General features: G+C 34.1%; 2 protein-coding genes across 3 annotated transcripts; both read left to right on the forward strand.

Annotated features, from left to right (window-relative positions):
* The first annotated feature begins 9,424 nt into the window (after positions 1-9,424).
* On the forward strand, positions 9,425-17,455 carry LOC144555228 (ARM repeat superfamily protein). Of its 2 annotated transcripts, none has more exons than XM_078303496.1 (24): positions 9,425-9,853; positions 9,936-10,039; positions 10,122-10,346; positions 10,732-10,851; positions 10,940-11,023; positions 11,125-11,184; positions 11,267-11,395; positions 11,498-11,559; positions 11,645-11,701; positions 11,792-11,912; positions 11,996-12,118; positions 12,203-12,283; positions 12,362-12,475; positions 12,576-12,658; positions 12,769-12,904; positions 12,974-13,123; positions 13,207-13,292; positions 14,240-14,430; positions 14,513-14,605; positions 15,040-15,227; positions 15,775-15,886; positions 15,970-16,130; positions 16,839-16,955; positions 17,034-17,455. In XM_078303496.1, exons 3-24 carry the CDS (start codon positions 10,158-10,160, stop codon positions 17,262-17,264), a joined length of 2,688 nt encoding a protein of 895 aa, XP_078159622.1. In that variant the 5' UTR covers positions 9,425-9,853; positions 9,936-10,039; positions 10,122-10,157; the 3' UTR covers positions 17,265-17,455. The 2 variants fall into 2 exon arrangements, with proteins under 2 accessions (XP_078159622.1, XP_078159617.1); XM_078303491.1 differs by having other exon boundaries at positions 9,431-9,853; positions 9,936-10,034.
* A 2,579-nt stretch (positions 17,456-20,034) lies between these two features.
* On the forward strand, positions 20,035-23,688 carry LOC144555252 (chloroplastic import inner membrane translocase subunit HP30-2-like). The gene is made up of 6 exons (XM_078303524.1): positions 20,035-20,550; positions 21,341-21,456; positions 22,005-22,131; positions 22,224-22,372; positions 23,065-23,127; positions 23,432-23,688. The coding sequence occupies exons 1-6, from the start codon at positions 20,236-20,238 to the stop codon at positions 23,463-23,465; spliced, it is 804 nt and encodes a 267-aa protein (XP_078159650.1). The 5' UTR covers positions 20,035-20,235; the 3' UTR covers positions 23,466-23,688.
* Positions 23,689-24,288: the final 600 nt, after the last annotated feature.

Raw genomic sequence — 24,288 nt, forward strand, 5'->3', positions numbered from 1 at the left:
TAATTATAATGATACAAGGTTAAATCTTTCACCTCCTACATAATTTTAACAACCAAACACAATTCAACGGAAAGTTTTTGTTCCTTTCCATTCCCTCCCTTCCTCTACTCTCCATCCAAACAAGGTGTTAAAAGAAAGGCGTCGTATCTGTGTTTTTGCGTGGGAATCACGGCTAGGTCCCTTATTCAGTTTAAGAGATTCTCTCTGGATGCTGATCTGGTGTTGTTGGGGACTTGGGGCCCTTGTTATCCTTGCTAAAGGAAACATCTGAGACTTAACCATGCAATCAGCAGATTTTGTACATTTGTATTTATGAAATCACAAATAAAGAATGTAAATATTTTAACTTTTATATTCAGCAGATCAGATCTTGTATATTTGTATTTGTGAAATCACAAATAAAGAATGTAAATATTTTGACTTTTATTTTTATGACCGTGATTATAACATAGAAGGAAAAGAAAATTGAAAGAAAGAAAAAAAAAGGGAGATCTCTCTTAAAACTAACCGGACCTTATTTTGTTACACGTTCTCTTTGTTTCATATGTGGTGATTAACGAGAGAGTTGGATTATACTCGTGCTCGGTTTATTGGCTTAATAAGTGAGTCGACTCGGGTTGAAAAGATAATACGACTTACAAAATTGGATTTGACTTTGGGTTTGATTCGATTGAGATTTGATATGACATGATTCCATGTAACTCAGTTCTTAGTGAGCGAATTATGAGCGAGATGGAGTATGTTTATGCTTGGTTCATTAAATTAAAGAGTAAATTGTCAGCGAACTTTTAGCAAACGAGTTACGAACGAGTCATAAGTTATGAGCAATTTACTCACTCCTACATATGACTAACACCAGCAATAAAATAATTTCGAACTAGCTAGGGACTAGGGTATGTAACAGTAAAATCAATGCCACACCAAGTGGCAAGTTGGTGCCATACTGATGATTTTTTAAATTATAGTCAATCCAATTTCTTTTATCTTGAACAACAGAAGGACCCAGAAGTTTTTAAAAAAAGGAGGAATAAACCCAATCAAACGATCTCCACATAATAAAATGATATATTTAATTCACAAGTTAAATTCATGGAAAATTACGAAACTTTTATTAACTTAAAGACGTTCCAAAATTTAACATGTTATATATTATTTTAATAATTTTAATTATATATATCGGAACTAACAAAATTTGACCATATTTTTTTATTCAAATTTTTTTTGTTGGATCAAATAGAGAAGAATTTGTTCACTATTATTTTTTTTTACTATTCCCAATGAATTATCTCATCAATTGAGTATTTATAAAATTTCTTTCGGACTGTTCAAAATTTGAATAAGTATGAAGTTGTTCATGATTGATAAGCATAATTAATGGCAGAAATTATTTAAACAAAAAAGTCATGAATTCTCCACCCCTAATTTGATAGCAATTAATCAGAAGTAAAATACAAAGGTATTTAATAAGGAGTAAAATTGAATTAAAAATAAAAGAATTCTTCCTTACTCAAAAGTAGAATTCAGGTAGCACTATTGGCTTAAATTTTCTGGAACGTTCTCTTTGTCTTTTTCTTAAAAACAAAGGATCCTCTTTTTAGGTATTTTTTTTTTTATGAAAAATCCGTAGGCCTCTCTTTTTAGGTGTTGGTGCTCGCCTGTCGCCTCTGTGTTGTCCATTCTTAATTCTCAATCAATCCATCGGCTCTCTGCTATCACTTTTATCTTATTGGTCTGATTTTTTTTATGAAAAATGAAGATCTAATCTATCAGTTTTTCTATAACCTCTGTTTATACATATAAATTTTTCAATTTTTAGATTTCGAATCTATAACCTAAAAAGAGAACTATGTGGTTTTCTCATTACTTATTTTACTGAAATTTTTTTTTTTATTGAAAATCTACGAGTAACTTAAAATTTGAGTTTGAATACGGACCAATATTTGCATTGATTTAGTTCGTATCTGAACTCAAATTTTGGATTATTTTAGAAGTTTTTATTCTTATTTTTGAAAGACTTGGTAGTAGCTATCATTATTTTAGGAGTTTCAATTTTTATTTGATCTCTCATCATCGGTTTCGAATCTTCTTAAAATAACTCAAATTTTGAATGCATTCGGACTGTATGATTAGAATTCGAACAAATTCAGTTCAAAAATAAATGCATAAAATATCTCTAATATTCGTATCAAAATAGATTGAACGGTCCGAATTCAAACTCAAAATTTAAATTACTTGGATCCGAATTCCATCCTACGCGTCTTCGAATCTGCATTGTCTGAATTAACTCAAAAGAGCATCTTTTGAGATAACGCATCTCAGCTGTCTATATTCAAACGAAATCAATTTAACCACAACTTATAATTCATGAGCTATTTAATATAATTATAAATCTAATCTGCATATATTTAAAATGAATCAAACAATTCAGATGGAGTAAATCTAATATACACTTAAGTGTACCGTACTCTTAAGTTTAGGCCGCTCGATTTCTTTAAAAATCGTAATAGCACGACTTTTAAAGAAATCAAACGACCTAAACTTAAGAGTAAGATACCCTTAAGTGTATATTAGCTTTACTCATGCTGATGCATTAATTGAAAATATTATTTTTTAGTTAATGCAGAGGTACGAATTCCGCGTCTCCTTCGTTCCGAAGGAATCCATAAGTGCCTTTTTCTGTTAATTGTCCTTTTCTGGTACTACCACTGTTCCACACGGTTCCTTGCAAATGAAGAAATCCAGATCTGCTTTATTTCTGATATTCTGGGCCGCTACTTTCTTTCGGTTCCGCGTTAACAAGTATATTCCAGGATATAATTATTTAAAGTAAAGTTGCAAAAAAATATTAAAAAGTGTTTAAAATTTAGGAGACCGAATTTATTCAAACACATTTTTAGTGCGGAAAACAAAACTAAAAAATGGAGGGCTCTTGTTTATAAGTCCGATCGTCCGAAGATTAATACATATAATTTTGATCCTTCATCCTTCTAGGTTCACTGTTTGAGAATTCAGCTCAGCCCTTCAAATGCTATTATTTTCTAAATACAGGTTTTTCTTTTTCTTTTTTAAATAAAAAATAAGGTTAGGCCGAATATTGATTTTCGACCCTCTTTAGGCTCGACAATCAAACGATGGCTTAATTGAATGTTTTGGGTGCATTTGGATGGGTCCAGATCTCCTAAAGTAACTCAATATTTGAGTTTTGGATTGGGATCGTCCGATTCGAATCCGTCGTTCAAGATTGCTTTGCGATTCGAATTCATCTCTTGAGATGCATGCGCTTCACTTTGGATAGATTATCACGTATTCGAATCAAACGGTCTCGATTTAAAACTCAAAGATTGGATTACTTCACTTAATGTGAATTTGAATAACATGGGGTTGTTAGTATTTTTGGGTTGGTAACTATTTTTCTCTACTGTTCTACATTTGAATCACTCTAAGAATATTCCTCGGACTAGCACTGTTCTTGCTAACCCATTTGAGGGTATGTTTCGTTGCAAGACAAGAATAGTTATAATAGTTAAATCAAGAATAACTATTGTTTGTCTTATTAAAAGAGCCAAACCACAAAACCCTTAGATATAGTTTATTTTAATAAGACCAAAAATTTGAATTCACTATTCTAGCTATTTTAATCCAACCAAATACTGAATAAGTTATCAATCCAACAAAACGTATCTTCAAACGATGGAATAGTGCTAACTCTAGATTAATGCTATTCTTGTTATTCTTGATGTTGCATCCAAACACACCCTAATTGTTAGGACTAGAATTTCAAATCCCGACCTTCCTATATTATGGATTTTGTCTAATATGTCTCTAAAAGTTTATGAAATTTTATATTTTCGGAAATTATTTGACAATACACGATTCGAATATAATTGGAAATTATTAGTTTTCTAGGTTTCTATAGGTTTATGAAATTTTCGTAATAAATATAATTCGAGAATGATTTAACAATACACGATTCAAATATAATTGGAAATTATTAGTTTTATAATATAAATAATATATTAAACGTATTCTAAAATGTCAGCAAATATATTTATAGATTCTTCAAATGGTCGGGGTTCATTAATTACCAACATAACTTGATAAATATTGACAAAAGCTGGTAACTTTAGCAATAAAATGACAAAATTTAGGTTATTAAAATGTACATGTTTTAAAATTTTCGTCAAACTAAGATGGTAAATTTGCGGTAACATAACTGGACAGCATTAGGCATGCATGTTGTCTGTCTTATAGTTGAATTATGCGTGAACTTTTGTGTAATTTGAAAGTCATTTAATAATCTATTATACATCATTAAAATTGGATCGTTATAATTTTTTTAATTATTTGATAAATGGTCAAACAGACATCAATTTTTATGCATAATGTGTAGATTATATTTAATTGTAAGATATTTAAAATTAGAAATTGAGAAGGGCTCAAATGCCCCATTATTTCATGCCCCAATCGTGTCCTAATATCTTTATCCTTGATTTCATAGTCCAAACAAAAAATATGAATAGCTCAACATGATATCCACGTTAAAATGTGCTTCTAGATCAAATTTTATATTTTTTTGGTATTTCTTTACTATTTTTTAAGATAGGTACAAAATTATTGTTTTTGGATGGTCTACAATTTTCTGAAAAAACATTGATTTTGTATCTATCTTAAAAAAAATAGTAAAAAAAGTTCAAAAAAATATAAAACTTCATCTCTAACCACATTTAACGTGGATATCATGTTGAGCGGTTCGAATCTTTTATTTGATTTTTTAAAATCGAAGATAAAAATATTGAAGTACAATTGAGACATGAAGCAGTGAGAGATTTGAACCCTTCTCCTGACACTGTGATCTCTAGCTCCTTTTTTTTTAAATCTTCGTAGAGGCTGCAAAGTCGTGAAGAAAAATCGTACTCTCGACTTTTAAGTATAACAACTCTAAAATATTTTTCGCCAATTATGCTACCTCTCCTTTCTCGTGATCTCTAATTCCTAATTCTCAAGCATCTAATTTTATAATGACTTGGCAAACTATTCGCCATTTTTTATTCAGTGATTTGCACATTATTAGTTTAATGCGATAATTATTTACAGACACACAAAGTTTACAGATACATCCGATTTGATATGCATATTTCTTTAGTCTTAGATACCTTCGACTTCAGCTTTTTCACTATAAGTCGACTTGACTATCCTTTTTTTTTAGCTAAAGTCAAGAAAAAGAATCTAACCCGTAGAAAACGACAACTACATTCTCAATTTATTCTCCCTCTCCTCGACTTTTGAACTTTACTTTTTGGTCGGAAAGAGAAACTATTAGCATGATTTATTATTGGGAGAATTTCTAGCGTGTCTATGCAAACTTTTCAAATAGCTAATATTTTTTATCAAAGCATTATAATATTCAATGTTCTCATTTTTCTTCTCTCTCTTTTAATCTATATAACAATTTAATTTAGCTCTTTAAATAAATAAATTGACAAATATAACTTTTATTTTGAATGAAGCGTCCCTTGTTGCCCCATAAGATCTCATTATCGATCCATGGAATCTATATCAAACTCGATCTCATCTCGTATAGTGTCAAAGATTTCTCTTTTCGAGTTCTGACAATGCTGGCCAGTTGGGTTATTTTATTATCTGGCAAGCTCTGTGGACCCTCAGTCCCTCACTCAATCTCTGCTTCTCTTCGTAGTTCGGGTCACGTGCTTTCGATTTTGGTTGTTTGATACTAGGAGAATTTCTAGCGTTTCTTATTGTTATTTTATAAGTTTTAGTCACTGAATCAGATGTTATCAGTTATTTTGTCATGTCACTTGTGTTGGGTTGCAAATAATTAGATGTTAATCTCATCCTTTTTTTCTACTCATTTTTTTAGAGCATTTGAACCCAGAAATTTATTCATATCCTAAAAAAAAACGAAATTCCAAAATGACTTCAGATTTCCGTTTCGAGATGTGCCCCTACCACTGACATCTGCCAAGAGTAGAAGTTTATTAGGGAAGCACTTGTGTACTTCGAACTCGTTAATTCAAGATCAAGCTAGTGGCAAGCAAATTAGATCCCAATTCAGTCTAGCAACAAGCAAGCCATTAACGAACAAATCAATTGCGAGTCACAATTGAATCACGAGCCACAAGTTTTTTTGCCAACTCTACTCAAAGCTCACTCATTGTGGCTAGTGGGCTACAAATCTACAAGCAGTCACTGCACACCACAGTGATTTCTTGAGGATTGCAATCACAATTTATGATGATTTCGCTACTTATATATATATATATATATATATATATAATCGAGTAGAACTAGGGTGCTCTTAAACTCACCAAAGTTTTGGTGAGCTTAACTCTAAAACTTATCAAATCAATTTCAAATGACGAATCCGAACCGTTGAAACCCGTCTACCTTACGTGTGATGCATCTACATGTTAAATTTTTAAACATTCGAATTAATTTAGTACAAAGTCAAACGGTCAAAAAAAGTTCAAAAATGAATGCACTAAAATTAATTTATTAACCTTCTAATTTTGACCGCTTGACTTTATATTAAATTAATTTGAATGTTTAAAAATTTCATATGTAGATGCATCTCACATAAGATAGGCGGATTTCAACGGTTCGGATTCGTCATTTGAAATTGATTTGATAAGTTTTAGAGTTAAGCTCACCAAAGTTTAAGAGCACCCTAGTTCTATATATATATATATTTTGTTTGTGAGAAAACTATTTATAAACAACGATACTATCAATTTAATTTATTGTTTTGTTAAATGTTACGAATAAAAATACGACACATCTCACTGCTGGACTCTTGATGCTCAGTAACGAGAACACCAGTGCTGTCGACCTTTTTATATTTGTACCACTTAAAAAAATAAAATTCTAAAAGTAGCACGAAAATGGAAAAAATAAAAATCAGAACCTACTAGAAACACTACCCCAAGTCTGCCTTTGCCCATTGGTGAAACTCAGACTAGGATAGCGTTTTCCGTTTTCCACCGAAGGAAACTTGTTTTGCTTTGATTTTTGTCTTTTGACTGAATAATGACGTACTATTATTTGTCGCTGTGAGCCGTTCATGATATGTAGAATATAAATCACAGATGCGACACAAAAAGATTAAGTACAAATGTAAAATTAAATACGATTATATAACTCTAATAGTCTTAAAAAGAAACTAATACAAAGTAAAAAATATACCGAGTTGTATCTATGTGGGGGCTAGAGGTGGCAAAACGGCTCGTAGCTGGTGGCTCGATCGTGACTCGTACCTGATTCGCTCGCTAACAGCTTGTTCGTTACTGAACCGAGTTGTTAACGAGCCAATTTGCCACTAGTTTGGTCTAGAATTAACAAGTTCAAGCTGGAGTCTAACTTGCTCGCCAGCTCAGCTAGATATCAATTTGTGAATCTGTATGAATTTGTGTGCATTTTATACTGTCCAACTTAATTCAGCTCGGTTCAAAAAGTTTGTAAAATTTATTTTGTTGCTTAAAACAAGATCTAGCCAAGCCCAACAAGCCAGTTCGTTAGATCGCGAGCTAGTTCGGTCCGGCTCGTAACGATTTCAAACTAAGATTTCAGCTCGAACCTCTAAAGTCAGCTCGCTCGTGATTCGAACGAATCAGTTTGTAACAAGTTCAAACTGGACCCAACTCGTAACGAAGCAGCTCGTTACCACTCCTATACGGGGCCCGCCAACGTCTTCTATGTGGTTCAACACCCTCCTAACAGGTTCAATCTTCTCGTGTGTGCCGGGTACAGATCGAATAGAGCGGGGATTATATGCGATGGATCAAAAGGTGTAACGGCCCCTTACTGAAACGTCTTCGCACCCCCTCATTGACCTGCTGGAATGTCTACATTTGATTTATATTAGGTATTAATTTTATTTGCATTATTTGGTGAAATACTAACTTTGCTAGTCTAAAACAACTTGCATTGAAAGTAATATAAAATGGTTTACGTAGATACTATAAATTTAAAAAATTGTCTAGGCAAAAATGCCGACTTCGAGTCTTCGAGAATCAAGATGAAAAAAGAAGAAGAAGAATGTTATGGCCTTGAGGCCTCCAAAATAAATTATGGGCTGGTTAAATGCACATAAATCAGTATCAGTTTTTAAAGGCTGGAGGCCTCCAAAATAAATCAAGTGTTGCAAAGAAACGATTAGCAATATCATAATCAACAGATACGACGATAGATGCGGTATAAAGAAAATAGGAACGAAGTGCAAGCACCATAGTTAAAGCCTTTTTTGAACCGAAATTTTTATTAATAGGAAATAAAATAAATAAATATCCAAATTGAAGAACGCTTTTGGATTTTTTTGAGATATAGGGAAAACGCGATGATTAATCACGGCCTCTGGCCGTTATGGTTTATCACGGACAGGATTAGCGATGTTAATCACCGTACTTATTAATTAACTAAAAATAAAAAATAAAAAAAATAATCCTGGCCGTGATTGATAATCACGGACAGAAATTGCCTATGAAGTAACATCATTTGCCTATAGTTTGCTTGGCCGTGATTGATAGTCACGGACATAATTTTTTTTTTTTTTTTTTTTTTTAAGTTAATATGTGTGATTAGCATCGCTAATCCTGTCCGTGATAAACCATAACGGCCAGAGGCCGTGATTAATCATCGCGTTTTCCCTATATCTCGAAAAAATCCAAAAGCGTTCTTCAATTTGGATATTTATTTATTATATTTTCTATTAATAAAAATTTCGGCTTTTTTGAACTACACTTGAAAAAATTCTTTATGAAAGAAAATTTGCTCGTGGCAAATTTAAACAAGTAAATATTTTTTGTAAAATATAAAAACCATGTATTACAAAGAACAACACAATCAGTCTCAGATGCATAGTAATAAAAAACTTACTTTTTTGTAAAATATAAAAAATATATTACAAAGAACAACACAATCAGATGCATAGTAATAAAAAACTTACATTATTTTAAAATTTAATTATATCATAAACAAAACAAACAAACTTTTAAAAGAAAGAAATAACTATACACAATTTTTTATCAAAATAAATAAAATGAAAAAATTACATTAAACTTCTTCATAGAAAAACAAAAAAATAACGAAGGAGATCAGTATTGAGGTGACGTAACGGACTAACAAGAAGTTAAAGAACCAAATCACAGTATAGATTAATCAAAGCTCGCCAGATTGTGGAACAAATAATCGAATTTATATAACCTAAAGTAACTCAAATTTTGTGCTTATATTTGGACCGTCAGATCTGTTATGGCACGCATATTAAAGGCCCAGATTGGCCCAAATTATGATCGAGCGGTCTGAACTTAAACTCTAAATTTGAGTTACTTCAGAGATTCGGACAGCCTAAGCAAGCCGTTTGATCCGCAGACATTCGATAACTTCACCCCCATCGCACCGTCCATTCTTTAGATTATCATTCGTCCTTTTTCCCTTCTTCTCCGTCGCTCTTTCTCTCTCCTCTCCTTCTCTCCCCTCCACAGCCGTCCGATCTACCCCCTTCCCCTCCGAGCCCTTCCAATCGATTGCACCACTTGTCACTCGCTCCTTTTACCATCCCTACTCCCCCTTCTTCCACTTCTACTGGCGCAACCTCGCCAGTGACAGAGAAAGGAGTATGAGTAGCGCGCTGGAGAATGTAGTGGAGGCGGTGCGAGTGCTGAACCATGATACGCTCTCGTCCAACCGCGTGGCAGCGAACCAATGGTTAGTTCAATTCCAGCATTCCCACTCCGCTTGGGAGGTCGCTACCTCGCTTCTCACCACTTCTTCTCTGACTCTCCCTCCCGGTTACAACTTCGAGGCGCATTTCTTCGCTGCTCAGATCCTTCGTCGCAAGGTTTTCTCATCAATCTCTTTTCTATCGACTTCAATTTCGTAGTTGTTTTCTTGACCAATTTTGCTTTTTGTTTGTTTTGCAGATCAAAAGTGAAGGATACAACCTAAATCCTAGAGTCAAGACCGACTTGCTTAATGCTCTTCTCCTAGCAGCTCAAAGGTTTAGCACGGGACCGTCTCAGGTGAGGTGCTTGTCTCCTCTTGACATATCATCAAATTAACAATGACAAGCATTAGTAAGGATGTAACTGTAAATTTAACTTCAACAGTTACTGACCCAAATATGCCTGGCATTGTCGGTACTGATGCTAAGGATGGAGGATCAAAAGACAACCATTGAACAATTGTTCAGCAGCCTTGAAAAATTACAGGCTCAAAACAATGGCTATATTGCAGTTTTAGAGCTGCTCACTGTCTTGCCAGAAGAGGTAACTGAGGATTTGATTGGAGGCACCAGTGCTGACTCCCAAACCCGAAGCTGCTTCAAAAGAGAGGTTAATTTTAAAAATGTACAAAAAAGGTGTAGTTATACCTATATGTCTCTAATTAAAGCATGCGTCTAACCTGTTTCAACAATGTAATTTCAGGAAGTAGAGTTAAGTTAGTCGGGGTACCTGAGTGTTTATTTATTTTTCTCAAAGCACCCTTAAAATGAGGTAAAAGAATGCAATATATTCAGAGATATGGAGGAAACTTATAACAGTACATTCCAAAAAATAGTATAACATCTTATGAAAACATATTACAACATAACATAATATCTTGCTGAACAAAAGCAACTGAAAAGTTGAGGTGTTCATGTACAATCGAGCACTGAAAATCCTAAAATACATTTGGTTTGTAGTGTTTTATGTAAATTTTGTAATTGTCTCAATGTAGCTTCTTTCTTATACGCCAACTGTTTTGGAGTTTTTAATTATGCAATCTGAGCGGAGGCTGGATGATGGCCTTCTGTTCCATGAGAGGAACAGAAAAATTGTAAAATGCTTGTTGAGTTGGGTAAGTGCACTCTTTTCTTTTATTCTCTGTATCAACATTTTAACTTCATCTCTTGGGCTTTCTTTTAATGTAATAATGTAAATTGCAGGTTCGGGCAGAGTGCTTTTCTGAGATGCAGCCTGCATCTGTGGCCCAACATCCCCTTCTGAACTTTGTATTCAACTCTTTACAGGTACCAAATTTAGTGTCTCAATCTTCTTACCTGACTGTAGTAAGAATTATGATAATGCCATGTTAATGCAAAAGCTCAAAAGATGTTTATTTGTGATGAAGATTTCACACGCCTTTGATGTGGCAATAGAGGTCATGACTGAGCTTATCAGCCGGTATGAGGTAATCAATGATATATCCTTCCATATGAATGTTACACTACTTAAATATTTTGAATTGAATTATATGCTTGTACTTTGGACAGGGATTGCCAGAGATATTTCTGTGTAGAGTTCAATACATTAAAGAACTGCTGCTGTGTCCTGCTTTGATTAGCAGAGATGAGAAAATGATAATTGGTATCGCTACATTGTTGTCTGAAATTGGTCAGGCTGTGAGTCTTCTACTTTTGGAATTAAATTATTTTTTCATTTATCATGTTTAATTCTTTCTTAGTTGATCAGTATTTTCTGTCTTCTTGATTTCTCTAAGGCAGGCCCCTTCATTAATCGCTGAAGGAAGCAATGAAGCACTTCTCCTTGTTGATGCACTTTTGAGGTTCTAATCAAGTCTCTGCACTTAAATAGATTTAGACCTGACAATTGAATAAAATTAATTGAGACACATTTTGTGAACTTGACAGTTGTGTTGCTTTTCCAAGTGAAGATTGTGAGATTGCAGAATCAACTTTGCCATTTTGGTATCATCACTATACCTTTGCAATAATTAAAAACATATTTACTTTTTTGTAGATTAATATTTAGTTGTTTTTTTTCTAATTCCTTTGCAGGTGTAGTTTAGCGCAGTATATTCTAGGAATAGAAATTCAAAATGGCAAAAGAAGGGTGACATTTGAAGTATTTTGCCCTGTATTTTCTGCCTTGTTAGATGCCCTTCTATTGCGGGCCCAGGTTTGAAACTATGACGATGAGTGAATGAATTACTAATATTTGAACTCTCAGCGTTGTTATTTACTGAAAGCCATGTTATGAAGGTTGATGGTAGTGAGAATGAGAGACTGTACATGCCAGATGGTTTGATCTACTTCAGGCTGAATCTCGAGGAGCTCTTAGTCGATATTTGTCAGCTTATGGGTCACACATCTTTTGTAACTAAGGTTTTAATTGTGTACATGTTGCTTTTGACATTGTGCTTTGTTGTGTCCGTGTTCTTAATTACAAAAAAAAAAATATTAATGTAGCTCATTTCTGGTGGTTGGTCTTCTTCAACTCAATCAATCCCATGGAAAGAGGTTGAAGCTAAAATGTTTGCACTATATGCGGTGAGCACTTTATTTATTTATTTAAATGTTAGTTGTGGATATCATATCCAAATTTGTGAAATGTTTTTGTACTTTCAGGTTTCTGAGGCAGTTGTACAAGCAGGGAACCCATTTGATGTCTCAGTTATCATGAACTTGGTCACCATTCTCTCTAACAGAAAACCTAATGAGCTAAATGGTCTTTTGGCCTTGGTAATAACAACAATTTTACTTATGCAAGCAACATCGAAAAAGAAAAATATGGTATGTTATGCATATTTGATTTGATTTGTTGTTGTTTCTTGTAATGAAGGTTTATAAAACTGTTGGAGAAGTGTTGAGCTCTTATTCCAAGTGGTTTCTATCAATTGCGGGCCCCAACTTAAGGCAATTACTGTAAGAATCTGTTCATGTCTTTTCCTAAAAAGCCATCTCCTTCAACCTATGAAATTCTTTCTACAAATTTCTCTGATTTGCCAGAGGGGTGTGGTCTTATACGTGTGTAGTGTGTTTTGTGCATCAGGGATAGGTCAACTCATATGCTCAAAAGCATGTTCTTCGGCCTTGCGTAAGTTTTGTGAGGAGGCTTCTTCAGTTATCCATGAGCCCCAAAATCTTGAAATCCTTTTCTGGATAATTGAGGTAAAATTGCAGGCATACTCCCTTTTTGGTAGTTTTTTGTTAATCTCACTAATTTGGTCTATCATATAGGATTTGGAGAGAAAAAATATGGCAATTGAAGAAGAAGAAGAGGTGGTAGGTGCGATTACTCTTGCTCTGAGTTGCATCCCCAACAAGAACCTTAAGGAAACTTCTCTTGCAAGATTGATCTCTTCTAGCTACACATCGATTCAAAAACTTGTATGTGAACACTTGTATGTTTGATCTTTGATGCATATTGAATCCTCAATTTCCAATTATTGTTGCCTTAAATTATATTGCAGATAGATGCAGATATAGATCAATCTTTGAGACAAGACCCTGCTGCTCACACAATTGCCATTAACCTTGCTGTTAGAGGTCTTTCCAGGTTCATTTTTCTTTTTGTTTGCCTTAACATTCTTTTATTACTGTCACTAGACATCTTCATCATCGAGACTTTTAAGTAGCATTTTTCATGTGTGCCTTTAGAAAACAACAATATATGATGTGCATTTGCAGACATATGCAGGGTGTAGCCATGTGTTGGCAGCGTAGAGCACGTACCCACCCTGGCTCATGAAAAATATTTAATTTCTTTGATTTCTTTATGATATTTTTAAAAAAAATGCCAATACTTGTAATAAAAATAATTGTAAAATTATGCCCCACCCTAAAAGTTATGACAAGTTTTTGCCCCACTTAAAATTTTTCTCTTGGCTCTGCCCCTGGTTGTATGATGTCATTTGTTAGAAGTTTTTTCATGTTATAGTTTTTTAATAGCCTTTTACAATCTATTCCCTCTCAATATCATCAGCATCTTCCTCCAATGAGGATGCTGAAGCTGCTTGCTTCTCCCTCTGTTTGATTAGGATTTCTTACTTATTTGTCTTTCATGCTTTTTGTCAGGAAAAATTAACTTGTATGGACTATTTTCTATAATATTCGCACATATGTGTCAAGACCACTGAATATTGGATTAAATTTACCTCAGTTTTTATAGCATTGTTGCCATAATGTCGCTATCTGGAACTATGATAGCATCAAGTCAGATTTATCTCATGCCTGCCTGAAAAATGCTAAACATCAGATATAGCCCTTCTCTTCTCTTATTTTCATATAGGAAAATACTTAAATTCTTTTTTATCCTCACTTTCATGGGATCAGTGAGGAAGGAGGGGCAGTTCAGGAACATATTGAATGATTGGGAATAGGGGGGGGGAGGCTTGATTATAATTATGTGATTCATGTTGTTTGACATTTTGCAGGGGCACACTTAAATATGATTCTATAATTATGTGATATTTTGGTCATCATTACCTTTGATTTGATTTCTAGGCTGGGAGCACTATTTGGAAACCTGATAAACCCCACGTCACAAGACGTTGAGTGCGAAGATGATACAATTGGATCACTTGTTGGTATTTTGTGGCCCCTCTTTGAGAAACTTTTCACCTCATCTCATATGGAGAATGCTAATTTATCTGCAGCCGCTTGCCGATCCCTTTCCCTTGCTATTCAGACCTCAGGTACTTGTCATACTTAATGAGTTTGTATGTGTGTATGCATGTGTGTTTCTTGTCATGTTGAACTTTTTAAACTTTTATGTAGCGCGATACTTCCTGGCTTTGCTGCCTCGGATTCTGGACAGCTTATCCACTAACTTCCTCAAGTACCAAAACCATGACTGTTATTTGCGAACAGGCAAGTCATATAAACAGATTTTTTAATGTTTCCACAAAGTATTCGATTTTAAAGAGGAAAGAAAGATAACAAGTGGAATAAAAAGGATTTGGAAAAGTGAGGCATTTAATTTAGATGAGAACCATTTTTGGTCCCTATAGGAGGCTAAATGGGTTAACATATCAAGGGCAAAGTGGTCAGGTTATCATGTTTTCCTAATACCCACTTGGTGCTCATGTTAGTGATGTGTGTGTTTTTTTTGCAAATTCCATACGTAAGATGTTTTGCCCCCTCCCCCCCCCCCCCCCACACCCCACCCCCCAAAAAAAAATACATAAATAAACAAGAGAGAGAGAGAGAGAAGGAAAATAGCAGTCCAAGGGTTTTTTTTGTATGAAATGCACCTTTTTTATTTTTCAAGTTCTCGATTCATGTTATTCTTAGATAATTTTCAGCTGCGGTAGCGTTCAAGGAGTTTGGTCATATTGAAGAGTACAGCTCACTTTGCATGAGCACTTTTGAGAGGTTCAACTCTTCTGCCTCAATATCCGCACTCACCTCTTCCTACATTTGTGATCAAGAACCCGAACTGATTGAAGCCTATGCTGGCTTTACTTCTACATTTGTTACATGCTGTCGCAAGGTATGTGTTATCCCAACCTGGAGAATAGGCTCCTCCACCCTCTCTTGCCTCTCTTTCTCTCATATGAAAGAAAACATGCAGTGCATCATAATTACCCAATTTTTCACTTGCTTAAACTACATTATTTCTTCTTTGGAACTTGAGCCTACACTCACCTTAAGATAATTTACCAATTATTTTTTACTAGAATTGTATATAACCTTCAAATTTGTGGGTGAAGATTTTCACAGAGCAGTTTTAATAAAACAGTGCTGCATATGACTTGTGCGTTGCATGAATAAAAAACCGCTCTGTCAAATTGTTTACCCAAATTTGTTGTATATTTTCTTATGTTGAGTTGGTCAACAAAAATGATCATTACATAACTTTTTGTGGCCTTGTCCTCTGTAATTGGAATATTTTTGATACATACATTTGTGGCCATTGTCCTTTGAAATTGGAACATTATTGATACACGCATATGTGGCCATTGTCCTCTGAATGGTATTATGTTTATTTTGTACACTGAGCATGGAATTGAAAACATCTTTTTTGCTTTGCTTATTAGGAAGTACTTGCTGCATCAGGTCAGCTCCTTGAATTTTCATTCCAAAAGGCAGCAATTAGTTGTACAGCGATGCATTCCGGTGCCGCACTTGCAGCCATGTCTTACATGTCATGTCAGTACTCTCTCTATATCTCTATCTGAAAAAATAGTACATTTGTACTTCTAATTTATTCAATTTATACTCTATTTGTGCAGGTTTACTTGATTTGGGGCTCAGTTGCTTGTTAGAGAATGAAGCAAGCAGGACTGGCCAGGGATCATTAAGCGGGGTAGTGGTGAATCTTGTCTCTCGCTGTGGCGAAAGCCTAATTTCTAATCTAATATATGCTCTCCTAGGTGTTTCAGCTATGCCCAGGGTAAATCCCTGAACCCCCACCTCATATAAAACCCCCCAAAAGGAAAGGAAATATAAAGACAAAGGCACATTATTTACACTGGTTACTGTCAAGATTTATACTGGGCTATATGATTAGGCTTGAGGTTTAAAATAATGACAAAGCTATAAATTTAAATAAATTTTTGTTTGGAGACAGCAAACTTTAATTGCATCTAATTTCTGGTAAGATATTTAGAGAAGGCAGATGACATATTATTTTTTTTACTTATGATTACCTTGTTTACATTGCACTTTATCACTTGATTAATACATACTTCTATTGGTGTTAGGGTGTTCACTGTAGTAACTCTTTGATTTCTCCAACAATATACAGGGTTTTGACAATTTATTGGCAGAAAGTTCTCAAAATCCATAGTATAGCAGACTTTCTTTTTTGCAAATTTTTATATATTGTAGGCATATTAATTTTTGTTTCCGCAAGTTTAGTAGTTAACTACTACCAACAATAGATTAAATAAAAATTCTTTTTTTTTTCAATATTACACTATCTTTTAGACAATAAAATTAAAATCAGTCGTCAATCACACTCAAAAGTTCCAAACTGACCCGAGTCCACAAGACACATTCCGGGTTGAGTTAGGGGCCCTGATGCCAAACTAATTTGTTAATTTCTCTCGGCTTTAAGATCCAGATTCATCCATGATAAGCTTTTGATTTGTGGTCGCAGGTGCACAAATCGGCAACCATTTTGCAACAGCTGGCAGCATTGTGCAGCATCTGCGAAAGAACCTTATGGAGGCCTCTGCTTTCTAGGGATTGCCTTTCTCTCTGGCTCCACTCCTCGGTAAATCTCAGTCTGTAACTTTGTGCAATTTTGTTCCACTTTATTTGAGAGTGATGCTTAGTCAATTTACCTCTTCAGGTGCAAGCACTCCCATCAGAATATCTAAAGCCAGGGGAGGCAGAGGCCATCGTACCTTTGTGGCTTGAGGCACTAGAAAATGCAGCCTCAGATTTTCTGAAGACCGCGGCAACACCTGGGGACAGCTATGTGCACATGAGAGGGAAAGGGGGGAGGACTCTCAAACGAATCATTAGAGATTTTGCAGAATCCCATCGACATACTCCTGCCACCATTCTCAATCCATTTTAGGTATTTTTGTTGAAAATTTGTAAAAAAGCCAAGTTTATTTGAGTTATAACTGTAATTCAGGGTGGTTCGAACCGCCCAGCTGTATTTGAATTTTGAAATATCCATCTTTGTTATACTTCTTGGAGCAGGGAGACTATGTTGTATTGTCGGGGATGATTCTATTAAAGTGTATAGTTTGATCATTTCTACTCGTACCTATTTACTCCTTTTTGAGTTTTGGGTTTTAGTCCTAGTATGAATGCAGTAAAATACTTTATTCAAATTTTTGTTCATTGCATCAAATAATGACATGTATAGTTGCAATATTTGACTTTGAATCTAATTCAAAATGATTTGTTGAATCAAAACGTTTTGTTCAAAATGATTTGTTGAATCAAAACGTTTTGTTCAAAATGATTATATATTTTTGTTTAGCTTTTGCGAGATAATTTAGCTTGTAGAAAGTAGAAACAAATGGGTTTTTACGAATTGTCCCCGATAGGGTTAGTCTCGGTCTCGGGCATATTTGTACCATCTATTTGATATCGGATGGTTTAAATTAACTCTGATTGTTCTTCATCTGTATGTTCTGAAAATTTCATTCATATAAAATTAGACTTGATTTTGACCGTTCGATCCGAAAGTAACCTAAATCTGCATGATGCTCTCCGATCAATTTGGAGGGGAGCCGGGTATGCTCAATCTTGCAATAGCACACCGGGGATCAACTTTCAGTTGACTGTTGTGCTATTATCAACTTTTTGGTGAGCATAATTCTAAAATCTATCTAATTAATTTCAAACGAGATAAATTAAAACTTTTAATATCGATCTACTTCACAGTGATGCATATACATGCAAAATATTTTTGAATTCACTTAGTACATAAGTCAAGCAGTCAAATATGGATGAAAAATGAGTGCATCAAAATACTTGTAAAACTTCATTTTTTTTTTTGCATGTACAAAGTTATTTTTTGACCGCTCGACTTTATACTAAATAAATTCAAAATTTTACATGTAAACATATCACTTGAAGAGTAGATTGGTTTCAATAACTTAGATTCGTCTTGTTTGAAGTCAATATGATAGATTTTAGAGTTATGCTCGTCAAATTTTTAGTGAACACAACATACTCTAGCTTTGCTCCACTAACATATGAATAACTTCAATGTATATGAAAGAAAATTGAAAGAGTTGCAATTCCATCATTTATAGACTTTATTTAGATAAAATAAACCAATTCTCAAATTATACTTCCGTGTTCCACAATACTGTAAAATTTTATTATCATCATCATCATCTCTACCTCACCGTCGTCGTAGTCATAATTTTTTTATGTCTTTCACAATGTTTGTAAATTTAAACCGTAGACCAAGAAATGAGATAATTAAACAATAAAGATTTCCTAGTCAAGAAATGAGATAACCGCCATCTTTGACCAGCCATGTTTGGTCTTGAATTGAGGTCAAGAACTAGAAATATTCAGATGCATTTGAATTACTTGCTAAAAAAATCGAAGACATAATTTGCTTAATTTGGAGAAAATTTAGCTTTATTAAACTTGGGTTCATGTCATCTTTTTTTTTATCGAAAATAGTCATTTGCCATTCTATTATAATAATTGTAATTTAGTAGCAATTTTTGTTTCATTGATGCTGATGCATGGTTAAACCTAAATTAAACCTCAACCTATTTCTACAACCTCAAACTTAGATAACAACGAAAGATTTTAGAAAAGAAACTAAAAAAATGCTTGTGTGATCCTATATTCCTTTTTCTGGTACACACTGGTTGAAAACTTGAAATGCGTGACTGAGCTAGCACTTGCAATGTATGTATGTTGCTATTTTGATAATTTTGATCAATGATAAAACAATCAATATGACCATATATCACAAAATAAAAAAAATAAGAGCAAGCAATTCCTTTTTATTTGTCTGAGCAACCAAAACGATATCATCTGTGCATCATTTTACTAAATAATTGAAGTAAAGGTCTTGAAAATTGAGTCATTTGAACCCCTGTTGCTGCTGCTCTAATCGTCGTCGTGGTCGTGATTACGATTTTTAATAATTATCATTGTTTTATTATTATAATTAATTAAGGATTAATCTTTGATATTTATTTTTTAACTATTATTTTTGTACAAAATTCTTTCTTTTATCTTTACTTCGCAAAATTCATGTAGGAATTTATCAATTACTTTAATAAAATATCTTCATCTTACTAGTAAAGAATCGCATATGTTGATGCGATAATTGTAATTTTAATTTAAAAATTGTGGAGTAATTGTTAATGTAGTAATTGGTTAAATTAATAATTTCTCTAAAAATGTCATAATAAACTTTATAAGTACTAAATGTAATGTTAAGAATTGTAAAAAGTAAATTCATTCTTTAGGATTACAGCAATGTAGAAACGGATTTTTTTATATTTTTTAGAAATTAAAAATTCAAATCTTCAAAAAAAAAATGATTGTTTTTCTTTAAAAAAATTGATAGAACTGCATCAATAGTGCGGTTTCATCAAAGACAAACTTATGAACAGTACCACTAATGCATTTTCATACAACTTTTGAGAAAATATGTGGTCCATATGAATTTTAACGTCTGGAAAATACTAAAACTGTACACCTACACTTGCTAGCATCGTATTATTGGTGCGGTTATATCTATTTTTTTTAAGAAAAACAATATTTTTTTTTAAGATTTGAATTTTTAATTTCTAAAAAAAAATAAAAAAATCGCAGATACGTAGATGCTAAATTTTGTAAAATTCCAAGTAGTCTCTCCTGTATTCAACCTAACTTGGCAAAATAAAAGTAAAACCAAGTGGGTTTTTGGTCAGGTTGGTCTTGGAAGAAAGGGATAAACCTCGACCTTGGCAGTTGGCACCTCGTTTCTTCTCTTGCTACACCTTTCCATCCCAAACAAGCCCAAAATCAAAATCAAAACATAAAGAAAGACGAAAGAAGAAAGAAGAAAGAAGAAGATGGGAATAGACGGAGTTGGGCAGCAAAGCATGGTCTTGGCTCCCGCGGGTTCGGCGCCAGTGCATCAGAACCCGAACCCGATTGAGCAGATAACGGAGCGTATCCGAGGTGTCGAGACCAACTTCCGTTCCTGGCTTGCGCGTCAGCCAATCGCCCTCGAGGCAGCCATTACCACCGCAACTGGAGCTCTCCAGGGCGCCGCTATTGGAGGCCTCATGGGCACTCTGACACCACCCGATGCTATTCCCTCGGCGCCCCCTCAGGCCGCTGGGTCCCTCAATCCACAGGCCATGGCTTCCTTGAAACAGGCGCAGGTCCTCTTTCTAAATTTTCTTTCTTCTTTTCCATTTAATTATCATTTTTGATAGAATTAACTGCATGAACTAGATTTTTGTTGATTGTGCTGTGTTGTTGCAGGCGTGAGAAATTTTGGGCGTGTTTGCAAAATTAATGAAAATTTGAACGAGTTATTAATCAGTTAAACTACAATGAATTTTTGTTTGGCAGAGGTTTTGCATTGAATTTCTTAGGCCATGATTTGGTTTCTCAAATGCCAGATAAATGAGATGCTTCTGTCTTTTGTATTCAATTTTAATTCATTTAGACTCTTTTGCAAAATGTACCTGCTACCTAGCTATTCAATTAACACTAAGGAATGCTTCCTTTTCAACATAGACCTTCTTTTCTGAGACATTTTGCAGATGAAATCCAAACTTTTAGATTTGTGCTAGAAGGTACAGTTGTCGAATTGTTGACAATACTGCTTCTTAAGAAGCACTTTTTTGTGCAAATCTAAGTAAACTGAGAATGAAACAAAAATGACTTATGTTTCATCTTGAAATTTAATGTACTGGTTGGAAGGAGAGTTAGTCATTTGTTAAACTAGAACTTCTGTTTTTATTGTTAATGTGTCGGTGTTATCTGCAAAGAATTAAGAAATATTATAAAGAAATCCTAGAGACGTGGATGTCTTTTGAAGTACGGTTAGAATTAGGTTAAATTTGGAAATAACAAAGCTTGACTTTATTTTTGGTATAGTTTTTGTGAATGCTTAAGATTTCATAAGATATATGTAACCCTTTTTTTTATTTTATGGGAATAAAGGCATTTGCTGGAGGACCCTTGGTGCAAGCCCGTAATTTTGCAGTGATGACTGGTGTAAATGCAGGGATCTCTTGTGTCATGAAAAGGATTAGAGGTGTCGAGGATGTTCAGACTAGGTAGTCATTTTTATTGAACTTTAGTTTTCTAAATCATGTGTAAATCATTTTAATATCTTCTGTGTTTGGGGAACTTACTGATCTAGCAGAGTGAACTAGCTATCTATTTTGTTGAGATATAGATATCTGGTACTTATTCCAGATGATATTTGATGGTATTTGTTAATAAGCCAACATTTATCCAGTCTGCAACTACTCGATAATATACACTGACATAGGTTAGGCTGGTTGCAAATAACACCCAACTGTTAAGTTGGGCAAATATGGAACTAAATCGCACTTCAATTTGGTATTATTTTTTTACCAAATGTAAAGTCACTCTTATATACATGTTGATTTTAAACACACAATCAATGTTCAAGTAATAATTTTAACTTTTAATGAAATCCATCTTTCTTAACAATAACCCAACATCTGGCTGCAAAAAAATTTGTGTTCTAGTTGAAATGGGCTTAAATATGTTATGATTGCAACTGAAGTAAAATACTGCATCTACTTTGAAAAAGAGAAAAGATTGAACTGTAACAAATACAAAATACTGGTGGCAGTATGGTGGCAGCATTTGGCTCAGGTGCATTGTTTTCTTTGGTGAGTGGAATGGGCACACCGAATCCTGCAGTCAATGCAGTTACTACCGGTTTATTCTTCTCTCTTTTCCAAGGCGGTATCTTCATGGTATGCTTTTCTATTTTATGCTCATCTTGAGGGGAGAACTTCAGTAACTTTGCTTATATCATTGTGTATTGCTTTTATGATAAAAACTGTAGGTGGGACAAAAATTCTCTCAGCCTCAAAGTGAAGATGTGTACTACTCGCGTGCTAGAAGCATGCTTCTGAATCTGGGGCTCCAAAAATATGAAAAAAATTTCAAGAAAGGACTTCTCACTGATGTTACATTGCCCCTCCTCAATGACAGGTCTAGAGCACCTCTCCCCACCCCTTTCCCAAACACGAATCAGATCCGGTGCAATATCGCACCGAGTAGTATGAGATCTGAGTTGTTCGTTTTAATCTGGCACAAATCTCAAAATGCCCCCCCATATTCTAAATAGGCACCAATGTGACTTTGACCCGGCTGGGAGTATTGTACACGGCCTGGTACCGTAGAGGATATGGATTCCCCAAACACCCCGCACAGCAAATAAAGAAAATAAAGAAAAAAATATTCATCTAAAAAAAAGAAAAAAAGAAAGTGCCACATACAGCTAGGCTAGTTTATTTAAATCTGGACTGGGCTTGTCACTATTAAATTTTTGCTGTTTTACTCGTGGACCTGAATGTCTTGGCCCAAATAGGCCCAAATAAGTAGAGCTGCTAACAAAATCATAAAAAGCCTTTAATTTTATTACCAAGTAAAACAGCTATTATTTGGGTAAAAAAGGGTATAACAATTTTTATTGGACGAAGCATGTATGCCATATAAAATAAGGTGGACCACAAAAGGGAGTTGTCAAATTAGGTACCTGGGCAGTTTGTTGAATTACCTTTCTGTAGTCATATCATCTTTTAAATAGGCAAATTATTTTTCAGAAATAAATAAATTGATAGAATACAATGTTCTCATAAATTTTCTCAACTTGTTGTTTATTGTTTTATTTTTTACTACAGTGCTCTCAGAGATGTGAACATTCCACCTGGGCCAAGACTTCTCATTCTTGATCACATCCAGAGGTTTGTCTTGACCTTTCTAAGCTAATTTGATATCATGAAATGTCCATACAAGTTTCTAACAAGTATAAATGTAACTAAGCATTACCCCCCACCCTCCCCTCTCATGTGCACTATCACATGTTTTGCAAGTTTTGTATACATATTTTTTTCTTCTGTTTTTTTAGTAGTTTTCTCGTCTTTTGTTCTTAGTATTTCGGATGTATGAGACATCACCAAAATTTTCAAGTGCATATGATGTATCCCTTTATTGAGCATTTGGCTTATTGCCTTTTTATATATATAATTATTATAATGTGGTTTGCAGGGATCCTGAGTTGTCGAAGGATCGGCGATATTGAGAAGCTTTTTCTTTATCAGCTAGAAGTTTGAGTTAAATCAGGTTTTGTTAGAATTTTCAGCCTATGGCATTTAGGGATGCATAAATGGTTATGTTTTAAACCAAGTTCTTATGTTTTGTTTTAATCATGTGGCTTTGAAATTAAATTATTGATTCTGCATTATTTCTATGGAAATATGGAACGGAAGTGCAATTAAAATATCCATGGGTTGTGTTGCTTTGCCCGTTGATCTCTTATCTCTTTCTTTTTTTCGGAGTATGTATATTTGAAAATTTCGTCTATGCCTCTACAAAGCTATAAAGTAGCAATTGCAAACCTGCAAGATAAGAAATTTTTAGATAATTTTTGGTAGCAAAATCATATCTCCAACTATCTTCAAAAGAATGTTTAAACTATTCATTTTCTCAGAATTTGTCTAGAGGAACAAGAATGTTTAAACTATTTTCACAATTCTCCCTTAAACTATTGTTTAGATGCATTTGTGGGAGCTTCGGTATCTTATAAATGCAAGGGGCAAATGATAATTTATTATCATTTTTTTTTTGAGTCAAGATAATTTATTATCATTGTTGTGTATTGTTGCATTTCATATGTTTTAGGATATTTTCTCAATTTGCACCAGTGTATCCGATATTTTTTCAGGATTAGCTGGGGAACATATGGATTATTTCCTTTGATCAGGAGCAAAAATTAGTTACGATAAATACCATTTTGCTATCATATGATCCAGAAAATTCAATGTGTTTTGGTTTTATCTGTAAACTGGCCAATTTAGTTTTGTAGGAGGCAAGTTCTTGATTACGCATGAATCGTCCGAATTTAT

The sequence above is a fragment of the Carex rostrata genome, chromosome 1 (genome assembly GCF_964058835.1).
Source record: "Carex rostrata chromosome 1, lpCarRost1.2, whole genome shotgun sequence".
Classification (NCBI taxonomy): domain Eukaryota; kingdom Viridiplantae; phylum Streptophyta; class Magnoliopsida; order Poales; family Cyperaceae; genus Carex; species Carex rostrata.